The sequence below is a fragment of the Hippocampus zosterae genome, chromosome 5, assembly GCF_025434085.1.
Source record: "Hippocampus zosterae strain Florida chromosome 5, ASM2543408v3, whole genome shotgun sequence".
Lineage (NCBI taxonomy): Eukaryota > Metazoa > Chordata > Actinopteri > Syngnathiformes > Syngnathidae > Hippocampus > Hippocampus zosterae.
The window spans coordinates 6,732,473-6,746,119 of record NC_067455.1 but is presented as its reverse complement, the minus strand read 5'-3'; the positions used below and the strand labels follow the sequence as shown (position 1 = coordinate 6,746,119).

The 13,647-nt window shown below is 44.3% G+C and overlaps 1 protein-coding gene and 1 long non-coding RNA gene across 2 annotated transcripts; one reads left to right on the top strand and one right to left on the bottom strand.

Moving 5' to 3' along the window:
* Positions 1 to 4,619: 4,619 nt before the first annotated feature.
* Positions 4,620 to 6,270, bottom strand: LOC127601346 (uncharacterized). Its single transcript, XR_007962534.1, has 2 exons — positions 6,121 to 6,270; positions 4,620 to 5,967 (listed from the first exon to the last, which is right to left on the bottom strand). It is a non-coding gene; the product is annotated as an uncharacterized LOC127601346 (long non-coding RNA).
* On the top strand, positions 6,248 to 10,685 carry ctsk (cathepsin K). The gene is made up of 8 exons (XM_052066495.1): positions 6,248 to 6,396; positions 6,804 to 6,930; positions 7,998 to 8,120; positions 8,206 to 8,358; positions 8,902 to 9,120; positions 9,358 to 9,523; positions 9,770 to 9,878; positions 9,967 to 10,685. The coding sequence occupies exons 2-8, from the start codon at positions 6,805 to 6,807 to the stop codon at positions 10,064 to 10,066; spliced, it is 996 nt and encodes a 331-aa protein (XP_051922455.1). The 5' UTR covers positions 6,248 to 6,396; position 6,804; the 3' UTR covers positions 10,067 to 10,685.
* Positions 10,686 to 13,647: the final 2,962 nt, after the last annotated feature.

Sequence of the window (13,647 nt, the reverse complement as noted above, 5' to 3'; positions counted from 1 at the left end):
GATACATTTAGCAACTCACAGGTGGTGTGAAGTAAATGTGGCTCAGTTATCACCTCCGAATGTGTGGCATTCCTCTTTGACGTCGAAGCACGTGACCTTCAGAGCGCCATGGAAATCCTGTCAACATGAATGAAGGCCAGTCGAGGTTTCAAAGTCGTAGCGCTAATACGCTAAGAAATGGACCTTTTACGTTTTAAATCCATGCTCAGGCCACAGCTGCTGTCTTCTCTAATGAGGGTGCATATCATGCAGACCACCACCACCACACACACACACACACACACGCACACACACACGCACATGTTTAATTCGTGCGCGTTGACGCTTTCACAGATCTAAAAATATGAATTAAAGGACAGGCATAGCCAGGGCATGCCAACCGCTAATCCGCATGCATAGTCAAGTCGGTGGCGGATCAGCATGTGGCGGATCAAGCGTCAAGAAAATTATGAATGTGTGTCGGCAGCATGTTGTGTGACTTGGCCGTGCGTGAATGGCAGGGGTGAGGGGGGGCGGTGTTCCTCTCTCCTCCACCTCTGAATCTGAAGTAATCCCGGCAAACATGACGGCACATGTACTCACCGACATGAAGCGATTAGATGCCAGGGAGTCTGAATGACTGTTTTTTTTGGGGGGGGGGGGGGGGGCGGCGGGCGGGTTCTACCTCCGTCCATTTATGCTGCTGCTTCTCCTGCGCTTTGTCTCAAAAGGGCCTTAAAAAGGATTGTGTGGGTTACATTCTGTTTCAGGTACGTCCCCTAATTGTAGAAGGATGCAGATGGTACCATGGGGAACCTCACAAGATGAGGAGTGTAATTGCATTTCATCCCTCTACATCTTTCTAGAGCTCGGACTCAAACCGCAAATCTCCATTCTGCCATTCATGTTTAAATCAGGGAATGGCGTTTGAATCGTCGTAGCCCAACTGACGGGAAATCCATCCATCCATCCATCCATCCATCATCTACCGCTTATCCGGGGCCGGGTCGCGGGGGCAACAGCTTTAGCAGGGAAGCCCAGACTTCCCTCTCCCTAGCTACTTCTTCCAGCTCTCCACGGGGGATCCCGAGACGTTCCCAGGCCAGCTGGGTGACATAGTCTCTCCAGCGTGTCCTGGGTCTTCCTCGGGGTCTCCTCCCAGAGGGACATGCCCGGAACACCTCACCAGGGAGGCGCTCAGGAGGCATCCGAATCAGATGCCCAAGCCACCTCATCTGGCTCCTCTTCCAGAATGTCGACATTCTGTTTCAGGTACGTCCCCTAATTGTAGAAGGATGCAGATGGTACCATGGGGAACCTCACAAGATGAGGAGTGTAATTGCATTTCATCCCTCTACATCTTTCTAGAGCTCGGACTCACACCCCAAATCTCCATTCTGCCATTCATGTTTAAATCAGGGAATGGCGTTTGAATCGTCGTAGCCCAACTGGCGGGAAATCCAATTTGATGATATGGCTCTATGTCCGCATCACGCGGCTCACTTATTTGCAGACTTCATCTTTTCAAATGCAAAATACAGCAGTACAGTACAGGTAAGCACCAGCTGTTGTTTCCCTTTTTGGTTTAAAATGTCTTCCTTTCACCCGTATCCCGCTCACCATGTGACCAAAATGTAGAATCCAGGTCTGTTATTGCAACGATTAGTGTCATACAAAATAAATCCTCGTTGCTTACGGTGATCGGCGTCATCCTAAAGCTAAGCTAACGAGCTGAAGAAACACACGTGCACTCCCTTACATCGCTACGTCAACCATATTGAGCTCTTAAAGGGACAGTACGTGCAGCTGTATGACAGGATTCTGATCCAAGAGCAAAAATTTGGACTTGTCACTTTTCCACACCCACTCGAATCCCAATTCGAATCACCACCGATTCATGCGGAGCCCAAATCCTTCGACGTCTCAAGTGCTGTTAGGTCATCACATAATCCGTGTCGTGATTCTTATCTAAAAGCAAAAAGATAAAATTGCAGCCTATCTGATCACAGATTGCACCGAGACGCTCCGGATACCTACGGCTCGGCTCCAGCAGACCCATTTGGAACGTTGCCCAGGGACTGAAACGGGTTGGCTGATGAACCCTCGGGGCTGGTACCTCACTCACAGCCTGCCTGTTGGCTGCAAAATTTCCAATTAAAAAGATCCATTTGGGAAATGGAAGTTTGCAAGGTTTTGGAAATGAGTCATTTTCAAGGGCTCATAAGGAACAGACGTTTAGACAAGATTTTGGATGATATTTAAAAAAATAAATAAAATCAATTCCATTGGGAATGACAGCAGAATGATTAGTTTGCTCCGGGACACCCGAATGTCTCTCAAACCTGTGAAACTTAACTTTACTTTAACTTATCTTGTCGGATGAGGTGCTGGTGGTACATGTTGTGTGTTTCGATCCATAACTGGCCTAAGCGCCCGTGTACTGTTGCTGACGAATGATCGTCAGAAATTGTTGCTCCCGCGTCATGTTGATTTCTGCCTTCCACTTGGCTGACCTCAATCCAAAGAACATTGTCTCGTCACATTTGGACCACTGTTCTTGGGGAGCTTTGTACAAGAACAAAATGTTTTGACTATGTGGGCGGTGGGGAATACGAACTTGATCTTCTTAAGAGTTTTAATCCGGATAACGAGTCCAAAAGTGAACAAAATGCACAGTGGTGGTCAAATAAGCAGATTTATTTTTAAAGAGGCGACTCGGCTGCAGAGTCTCATCACGCGAGGATCGGCCTCGGCCACGTTGGTCTTTTTAGAACTTGTCCAATACTCCAGTTGCTTCATGCCTTGCTGGGCTTTTCCCACTCTGAGGAATAAAACTCAGTTGATGATTTTTCAGACCATAAGGCGCACTTAAAATCCTTTTGTTAATACGCCATGTCATCCGCTGGTGTGGATGTATGTCAGCTTTTGAATTTGAAATTCCTTCCTATTAAGTTTGTGTTGTCATTCTCACCTGCATGTAAACGTGAAGGGGCATCTATCATTTCATCATGCTGGAACTAAACAACTTAGATCTTCCGCGTCTAAAAAAAATGGGAAATGTATTCCTACTAGCCTAATGCTGCGGTCGAACCTAACGCAAGCTGAGCATTTATGGCAGCGCCTTGTTGCCATGTGGGACCGCGAGGTACCACAGCCAGCTTCCAAATTAGTTGCCGTGACCGAGCAAAAAAAAGATTGGATAATGGCCTGACCTTTTTACAGCTGTTATACTGGCTACCAAGATAGCATTTAGCATTAGCCAAAGATACTACAGCCACCGGTCACCAGATGCCTTACAATGTTCAAACTTCTCTTTTTTTTCATCTGTTAGAGAATCTAATGGTGGTCAAAGACTTTTGCACAACACTGTTGCATGTGTTTGCAGTGGCTCATCAACTCACTCGAATAATGTGTTCCAAAAATCTTCCTGGGTCCTTGCTGTGTTCAAAACCTATTTTTTTCATGAGACTTTTCCAGAATCATTCTTGAGTGATACATCAACAGGCCTAGACTGTTGGCGAGGGGACTTCCCATGATGCATCTTTGTCCTCCTTTTTTTTAACCTATTTTACTAATCCCCCCCCCCCCCTCCCCGAAGTAGGCATGACTTCACAACTGCTTTTAGTGTTTGTTGTAATTCTCTTCAGTTTAGTATTTGCATTACGATGGCCTAGCCTTGCTGCCCTACTAATTAGCATTTAATAATTTAATTTTCAAAGTGGGAATTTGCATATACTCGTCTGACTCGTGTGCTGGCAGCGTGAGATTGATTTCCACTCGGTGACAGTGTGGATCTGGGTGTGAATGGGTGTTTGTCTATGTGCCCTACCACTGACTGGAGATGCTAGATAGCGACCGAGCTAGCTTGCTCACTCGGTAGCGAACTAGCTAGCTAGCTAGCTAGCTAGCTAGCTAGCTAGATAGATAGATAGATAGATAGATAGATAGATAGATAGATAGATAGATAGATAGATAGATAGATAGATAGATAGATAGATAGATAGATAGATAGATAGATAGATAGATAGATAGATAGATAGATAGAAAGAATTCATAATTGTTTATATTTTGTGTATTTGACCCACATCAGGCATGGACATCTGAATGACAAATCCAAACTAGATTGATGACTCGATTTGTAATCTGACTTTTCCGATCAGAGGTATGCCAGACAAAAAGTCATTTGGATGCTTTGCATTTTGTGTTTTTGTGGAATATCCCGTCACACACAATCAGAGGTCAGGAGGTTAAAAAAAAAAGAACAAATGTGCGACTGTAATCCGTGAAGGTCCGAACAAGCCTTAAACCCTCTTTAGTGTCTGCGGCCATCGTTAATCTGGCGAGCGAGCAGCCGGTGAAAAGTGGCATCAGAAAAGCTTCTCGGCACCATCGTTGCTCGGTTTACGTAAGGTCTTCAGTGACTGCTCCTATAGATCATACCGTAGTTTATAGATGACTTTTGGCTGACGTAAGAGAACTCCTGATGCTCAGGGAAGTGAGGAAAATTATTTTGTATTTTTATTATTGGTAAACACAACAAATACAATACAAATACACATAATTTTATCGTAAAAGTACAGTAGAAGTGGATTGTTCAGAGATGATACAGGTTTTTGAAAAGAAACAAGGGTCTTACAAAATTTTAGACAGAGTCAATTCGTAGAATCAAGTTGCATTTTTACAAAAATGTTTTTTTTTTTCTTTTTTTCTACCGCCGGATCAGTTCCGTGCGCCCGTCATCTAATCATCTTAAGTGCTCTGGCTATCTTGTTGGAGGTTTAGGATGCGGAAGAGGAAAAGAAGATGAAGATGAGGTGTCATCAATCAAGAGCCAAGACCGGCGCGGCGGTCCCATGGCCGCCACTTAGAACGCCTGAGCATCGGAGCGCCGCTGCTGAAGTCATTTGTGACCTTGAAAGGCAAGAAAGCTTTGTCATCACTTTTTAGCACTAAAAGCCTCGATTGGACACAAAACTGCTATGTTACTGGAAAGTTATATTTATTTCAAAATATTCTGAAGAGGGGAAAAAATCAAATGTAAATAAAAGAATCAAGTTATAGGGAAAATTAGGATCTTAAAACATGGTCACAAAGCAGCCACAAAAGAACATGTCTGCGGTTGCAGGAGTACCTAATAAAGTGTCCCCTGCCCTAGTTTTGCATCGTCCAGTGTGTCAGCTCACACATGACCAAAGCGGTCCGTTCTTCTGTATATTTAGACATGTTCATGTTGTTCATGTACTAATCAGGCGCGTGACTAACGCCACGAGGAAGCGCAACCGTTAGCGTGCGGCCTCCATTTTGTCCCCCTTCTATAAATGAACTTCTTTCCATTACGGGATGACCACCTGAGGAAGTGTGTCATTTTTTTTGGTCTTTTTTTTTTTTTAATATTGTTGGTTTAAATATTGGTGTCACAAACACAATTCATTAGGTACACCATCTTTTGACATCCGAGACAAGAATTCGGCTTTCATAAAGACAATAATGCTCACTTAGGATTTTTTTTTTTTTAACTCACCGAGATATTCACTGAACAAACTCCTACTCTGGAATTTGCCCAAATGAGCCTCAACTGGAAACAGGTATCCTCGACAGGCAAAGCTAAGCTATTAAAGTTTTTTTTTTTTCACTCTGCAGTCAAGTTTGGGCAGAGAGTGGCATCAAATGTAATTATTTTGATGGATTTTTGGATACAACAAAAAAAAATATGAACCCATGGAACCAATTTTTTTTTTTTTAGATCAACACAAAAGTGGGGAGACTTATCTCTGAGAACAGAACGCACAACAAAGTCTCTTGAGCTCGTGCCCGAATCTGAACAGGTAGTCAGCCATTTTGGTTTGAATCTGCCATTTTGGGCAAATTTGAAGGTCCTTGGCTGCCTCTTCTTGTTTACGGCGTTGCAGCTCTTCCAGTAGATCTCAATTTTGCCCATGTTGTACCGCACTGGAGGTGGGCAACTCTTCCTTGAGACTCACACCTCGACTGTAAACAAACAACAACAACAAAAATCGCTTAATTTTGATATTAAGAAGCGACAAAGAAGTCGTACGTATATACAATATGTTAATCACAATCATCCTCAAAGATCAACATGTATATCCTCTTGGATGAGGTACACTTGTGATGTTCTCTTACTTCAATCCTGCTTGTTTTTGTTTTTGTGTTTTTTTTCCACCCGTGTCAGCAGACTTCCTGGCTCATGAAGCGGCATCATGCATGATGGCAGAGTGAAACCAGATGTCCTCTTTCTCATTCCTCGGCACAACTCCTCCCCGGACCCCAAACTCCTTTCTTACTTCCTCAAAATTCCAGGACATATAAACCAGACGCTGACCTACTTGCGCATTGGACCCGCACGGCACCAAATCAGGACCACTTCAACAGAATCTGACAAACTTCTTGACTTTGAAGGTACGGTAACTTTTCGGTTGATATGTTTGACTTTGAAGTTAACTTCCTGTTCCGCAAGTGTCGTTTTTCAGTTCATTTGCGCCAAAGATCACAAAGGTACATAGAAGTACAGATACTTGAGTTAAAAAAAAAAGAGACAAAGAAAAAAAAATTGAAGTGCTGATTCCGCTCCTGTTCGCAAATGAAAATAAAATGTGGACTCTGAAATATACTGAAATAAAGAAAAAAATAAAGTTACACAATGCTTGTTCTAAAATGAAAAAAAATCACCTTACCTGTAGCATTATTTTAAATAGAACTCCAACCTACATAAGGTAAAAATACAAAAACATACAACCGAATCATAAAATGCTACATGTGGTCACGTAAAAATCTGACACGGTGAGCGTGTGTTTCTGCTCGCGCAGGATGTGGCGGCATTGCCTTGGCATGTTTCTTCTGGCGGTGTCGGCGCTGGCCCGCCTGGATCAGGTGACCCTGGACAGCCAATGGGAACAGTGGAAGATCACTCACAGTCGGGAATACAATGGCCTGGTCAGTGTGGTGTTGTGTTTTTAATCATGATTTTAAATGTTACCCCGCGAATATCTGCCAGTGTTCCACTTTCAAACTTGCCAGGGAGGAAATTCCTGGACTTGCCAGGGCCGCGCAGAGGTGAGGGGTGGGGGCAACGGGGCAGGCAGCCACCCGAGGAACAAAATTTAAAATACTTTAAAATACTTGTTTTTACGAGTATGTTGAATGGGCATCCCATTGGAACAACACTTGTTATTTTTCGGCAGCATAAAAATCGGCCTAAATAGCTTTAGGCGTGTTCTACGGGGGTGGGGGAACACACAAGACGGTCTACTGATGAGAGTTGACTGTGCTCGTAGTTTAATGTCCCGCACGCGTCGTCTTTATTTGCCGCATTTTGTGGTACTAAAGAGGGAGGGTGTCTCGAGACTGCAATGTGATCTGCTTTTAATCGTCCTGATTAAAGAATCCAGGCTGCGACATCAAGCAGCCATTTGTGGCTAATTAAAACGTCAATTTGACCCATTTGCCCAGATGGATGACTTTCAATGTGTCGGCTTCTATTTGTGCGCTTTGCTCAAGTCGCCGTCGCCTTTTGTCTCACTACGATGACAAGGTCAATTTATTAGGTACGCACGCGAACGACACCCGATGCCAAAATTAAAGCTACAAGAAGCAAACGTACCCATCCGTCTTGGTGCCCCAAACTTTTTCATGGTGAATCCTAAATATGATCGGCAAGTGTTGACGCCGTGCTAAAGGGATGAAATGCTGTCACCTAGTGGACAGATAGAAGAATGGCGAAAACGCGTGCATCCTGTCCCGAAAGACATATTCACCAAACTTTGTGTCGAGGGGCTAATTTTTTCAAACATTCCAAGTAGCGACTGAGTGAGTTTTGGTTTTCATGTGGGGGTTCTGTTAAATATATTTTTAATTCCCCTATGATACAAGCGCTTCTGAAAATTGGTGAGCGTTCGGGCATGTTGAAAGGGATACATTAAAAAAATCAAATATAACAAAAATAAAACCTGAAAATTAAAATTTGTTGAATTACCAACAACAACAAAAAAAATCTCGACCAGGACGAGGAGGGCATCCGGCGAGCCATCTGGGAGAAAAACGCACTGATGATCGAGGCACACAACCAGGAGGCGGCGCTGGGCCTGCACTCCTACGAACTGGGCATGAACCACCTGGGAGACATGGTGAGGAAATATGGCAACAAATGAACCAACGCAGTCATCAACACGATCAAAGCTGAAAAGATGTGAGAATTTGGTGTGGTCGCAGACGTCGGAGGAAGTGGCGGAGAAAATGATGGGCTTGGAGATGCCCATGACGCGGGAACGGGGCTTTACCATGAGTCCCGAGCAACAGGCCTACCCGCTGCCCAAGTCGGTGGACTACCGCAAGATGGGCATGGTGACACCTGTCAAAGACCAGGTGTGTCATCTTGTGATGTCACCTACACGCCCGATAACGTGAACTGACTGTTTATATTATCATCAAGTATTAGAATGAACTGCAAAAGAGTATCAAGTCCACAGTTTCAAGAACATTGAAATGGATTTTCAGAATAATGAGGAAAATTCAAAGTGGTGACATTTTGCCATCAAGTGGAGAAACAGAATAATGCACGTTCAACAGACTGAATTAACGATACGTTTGACTGGATTTTTCTCCGCTAATATATTGAATTCATAGCATTTTTAATGATACATACTACGATTCAATCCCGAGAGATAAAAATTAATTTGGCAATCATGCAAAGACTGAATGAGCAACAGCCCAAAAGCTTTCCTTACTCAAAACCAGGAAAGGTTTTTAAAGGGATGAAATGCTGTCACCTAGTGGACAGATAGAAGAATTCTCCTTCATACGAACACATCCGCGTTACACCGGAGTGTCGTAACAACGAAATAAGTCAAGAAATGAATTAATAAGGATAATACTAAGCAAAGTTTGTGTGGTTGTTTTGTTCCTCAGGGTTCATGCGGCTCGTGCTGGGCCTTCAGCTCGGCGGGGGCCCTGGAAGGTCAGCTGGCCAAAACCACGGGTGAGCTGAGAGACCTCAGTCCTCAGAACCTGGTGGACTGTGTGACGGAGAATAGCGGCTGTGGAGGAGGATACATGACCAACGCTTTCAAGTACGTCAGGGACAACGGAGGTATCGACTCAGAGGAGGCCTACCCTTACGTGGGACAGGTGAGCTTCAAGATGGACTTCTTTTACCAAAAGTCCATTTAGGATAGTCCACAATTGTCCAAAGGTGTTAATGGGCATTTGAATTATTTTATTTGTCTGTATGTCATGTGATTTTCTGTCAAACAGTCCAGGGTGTAGCCAACTGTGACCCCAAATATCTTAATGAGAAAGTGTACCATTAAAAAAAAAAAAGATCTTAAATCGATCTTTTTTTTTCATTTGCCACGCCCCCTGTAGGCGGAGATGTGTCGCTACAATTCGTCCGGAACAGCTGCCGAGTGCCGTAGCTACAAGGAAATTCCCGAAGGCGATGAGCACGCCCTGGCTGTTGCGCTCTTCAAGGTTGGGCCAATCTCTGTTGGCATTGACGCCTCCCAGGGGACCTTCCAGTTCTACCAGAGAGGTCAGTGAACACAGCATGAAGCCTCACATCATGTCACGCCATGTCGTCAGGCACATCCCGCCACATCATGTGACGTCATTCCACAAGTCAATTTGTTTCACGTCATGCCATGCCAATCTATTTGATGTCACGTCACATCACTCCAGGCCATGTCATGTCACATCAAGACCCATAATATCATGTCACGTCACATTCGAACGACATCACTTCATGCCACTTCATCCCGCCCCCTTGTCACATGATCAGGAATTTACTATGACGCCAACTGCAACAAAGACGACGTCAATCACGCCGTGCTGGCGGTGGGCTACGGAGTGACGTCCAGGGGCAAGAAGTATTGGCTCATCAAGAACAGGTGTGACTTCCTCATCACATGATATTATCACACAGGCAATGTCGCTATGGTAACGCTTTAAAAATGTTCACATTTGTCTTTTCGCCAGCTGGAGCGAGAGCTGGGGCAACAAAGGCTACATTAAGATGGCGCGTAACCGTGGCAACTTGTGCGGCATCGCCAACCTGGCTAGCTACCCCGTCGTGTGAGCGCCCCCGCCCCGTCTTCTTCCCCGTCTATTTCTTATCCATCAACCTCATCCGGGATGTTCGGCCATCACCATGGCGACCGGTCTCATGTTTTCATGTCTTCGTGGCTGTTAGCTGAAATGTTTTTGACTTGAGAGCGCGCACATATGTGGCGTCGCTGGCCGACGCAGTTCTACGGACCCCCAGACGTGACTTAATGATGTCATTGTGCCCACGATATCGACATCACATAATGCTAATTTTTGACCATGAAGTGTGTATAATGTACACGAACTACAAAGGACTGATACCAGTATTATTCCATAGTGTTCATTTTCCTGAGAGAAACACTATTTAAATTTTCACTTGGGTCAAAAGCATTTTCATAATAATTTTCTATACAATATCATGTAGGCGGGTTTGGGTTGATTATATAATTATGTGTTACGTGGTCGCAGTGACATTTTTTTTCACCCTTGTCATGTGTGGGTCTCCGTACAGTTCAGCACTTTTGTTGTGATCATTACTGTTAATGTTATTACACGTTCACGACCCTCGTGAGGATGAGCGGTTCGGATACTGGATGGATGGATGTGTAAAAACGTTGTTTTGTATGAAATGAAATTAAAAGTTCTAAAGGCAGTTTTTGTGACGTCATATCTGTGACTTGGGAGGGTGTAGTACACACGGGCGCCACTGGAGGCTGCTGTTGATCATCTACTCGACTCCCACAAAAGGGGAAATGATCTTTAGCAGGTTTTTCGGCTCAAAAACGCCTTACTACACTATGTCGTTTTTTTCGGCTCAGAAACGCCTTACTATACATGGTCGTTTTTTGGGGCTAAAAATGCCTTACTATACATGGTCGTTTTCTAGGCTAAAAATGCCTTACTATATACATGGTCGGGGGGTTTTTTCGGCCAAAAATGCCTTATTATACATGGTCGTTTTTTGGGGGGCTAAAAACGCCTTACTATACATGGTCGGGTTTTTTTCTGCCAAAAATGTCTTACTATACATGGTCGGTTTTTCTTTTCGGCCAAAAATGCCTTACTATACATGGTCGTTTTTGTGGGGCTAAAAATGCCTTACTATACATGGTCGTTTTTGTGGGGCTAAAAATGCCTTACTATACATGGTGTTTTTTTTCGGGCAAAAATTCCTGACTGTACATGGTCGTTTTTGGGGGGCTTTTTTGGGGGGCTTTTTAATTTTATTTTATGAAGCGTCTATTAAACCCCTTTAAAAAAGGTGTGTGTGTGTGTGTTTTATGGTGGGTTTTTTTCGGGCAAAAAGTGGGGAATTTTTGCTGTGAAAAATGTCGACTTTTGGGGAACCTGTGAGTATTTTAGTCTCTCAATATGTTAATGTATTTCACGCGTGAAGAAAACATTTCCAAGATGAAGATCCCATCTTGTCAAGAAGCTCACCGTGAGAAATTTTGGGTTACAAATGAGTGTTTTTATTTTTTTCTACTTTTTTAGTGCAACATCACAACAAACAAGCTTCACATGAGGTATTCAAAGGGATTCTCTTGAGTTGCTGATAGAAAAGAAAGAAGAAAAGAAAAGAAAATTCCCGCCACGTTCTTCCGACTCGGGCCGGGAGCCCAGGAAACGCATCGACAGTCAAATATTCGCGTTCCCTGCGGCGCCTTCTCCCCCTCCCCACCCGTACAAGCTTTTCTCCTTTGGACCGGGAACGAGGGAGCGAGGCTGGCTATTTCTTTACAAACGTGGAAAAATAGCTTCTGTCTCCTACTTTGATTCCGGGATGACTTTATTGGGGGGAAAGTCCCGTGATTCCGGCATTTTGGGAAAACAAGGAACAGGCAACGTTGATTACAGCAAGAACCTCCTTGCTTGGATTGTCACCTCCTTCTTTCTTTCATTTTTGGTCTTGACAAGGAATTTATTTACACACAGGATACGGATGGACGGGACGGAAGCTTTGGCTGGACGCGGGCCCACTCGGGCGCCACTAAAGATTGATTCCAGCTATTTTTTTATTTTATTTTTGGGGGGGGGGGTTTGGACACAAAGGCATGAAGTAGAAGAAGAAGAAGAGACGGATGAGACGGACAGGCAGACACCCTGACAGCATGGAATTCTTTGGTTACGGAATTTCTTCTCACACAGTTGAGGTAGATGGTCAAGTCTTTGTGTACACAAAAGAAAGTAGGGAAGGGGGGGTTAGAGTACTGTATAGGTTAGGGGGGCACAGTCAAAAGAGTCAACGTCTCAGTTCCACTTCAACACAATAACACTGTCTTGTTCATGTCACCATCAATACTAGCGATTGCAATTTCTGTTGAAATTGCGGTTGAATACTGAAGAGCTGATGCCGAGAGGAAATTCGGACATTTATCCGTTCTAAAGGTGAGATGGAAAGGAAAAGATAGATGTGCGCTAAATTTATAAAATGCTTTTTTGATCTAATTGGACTCGTGTGAAATGTGGAATTGTGGAAAAATTAGGAATTTAGGAAGCGCGGATAATGATTCCGAAGATGTGAATTTCGAAGTAGCGATGTTTGAATCAGTGGCAAAGTGACGAGTCTGTCCCCAAAAAATAAATACATAAAAATAAAAACACAAACAAATGAAAATAATTTTTTTGCATAATAAGATCTGCTCTTCAGCATTCCCGCAATGATGGATGCTCGTGGTGCTTCATCATTCCTCTGAGTGCTCCATGCATCAGCAGCAGCTAACGTCTTCAATCTTTGGTTATTATTATGATTTTTTTTTAGTTTTGTTTGGGTTTTTTTTTTTTGCTTTTTCCCCGCTTTGACCCTGAAAGAGGTTTTCATTTGCATCCTCCAGCCACCAGGTGGGGCCAGTGGGGAGGCGGCGGTAGGGTTAAAATGTGCATCGGCAGCACACTTTCGATCATGCTAACAATTGTTAAACATGAAACTTTAAACAAGGCTCAGCCCCTCGCCCTCACCACCACCACCATCATCATCCTCTCTGATCCCTCCCCCCTGCCCCTCACCTCCCCGTCCACCCACGGCCTGCCCAAATCCCGCCGGTTGGTCCGAGAGCGTACACCCGAGCAAATACCCGCAGAGAAGGACTCCTTTGAAGTCGACTCCAAAAGTCGATGACCTCCTCCAAGACCCCCACCACCCACCCCAAATTGAGCGGCATCCCTCGGCGCCCCCCTCCTTGCTCATCTGTCAGGTGCACACAGTGAAAGACTGCTGGGAAACGAGATTCAATCTTTGGTATTTTTGCAAAGCTAAGACAACCATACGAGAAGGAGGGAAAAGCCTTTTGGGCGTTTATTCCGTATCCTTCATATCCAGCTAAAGATCCATGTGCTAATGCATGCTTTGTACCTGCGAGAAGCCCAATTGAGCCCCCAACTCGGGGCCCCCAGGTGGAACAACTTGGTCTTGCTCTTGAGCCTTTTGCAACTACTGGTGCCACTTTTGGCCTATTTGTATACAATTAAACTTTAAAAGTAAACTACTGTGCTGAATGAGGCCCGATTAGGAAGACACAGTCGTTCTGCTCGTGCGCTGGAATGTCTTACTTGTGAGGACCAAGAGTGTACGTGGATATCAAGGATGTGAAATAAATGCTCAAAAATGGCTTT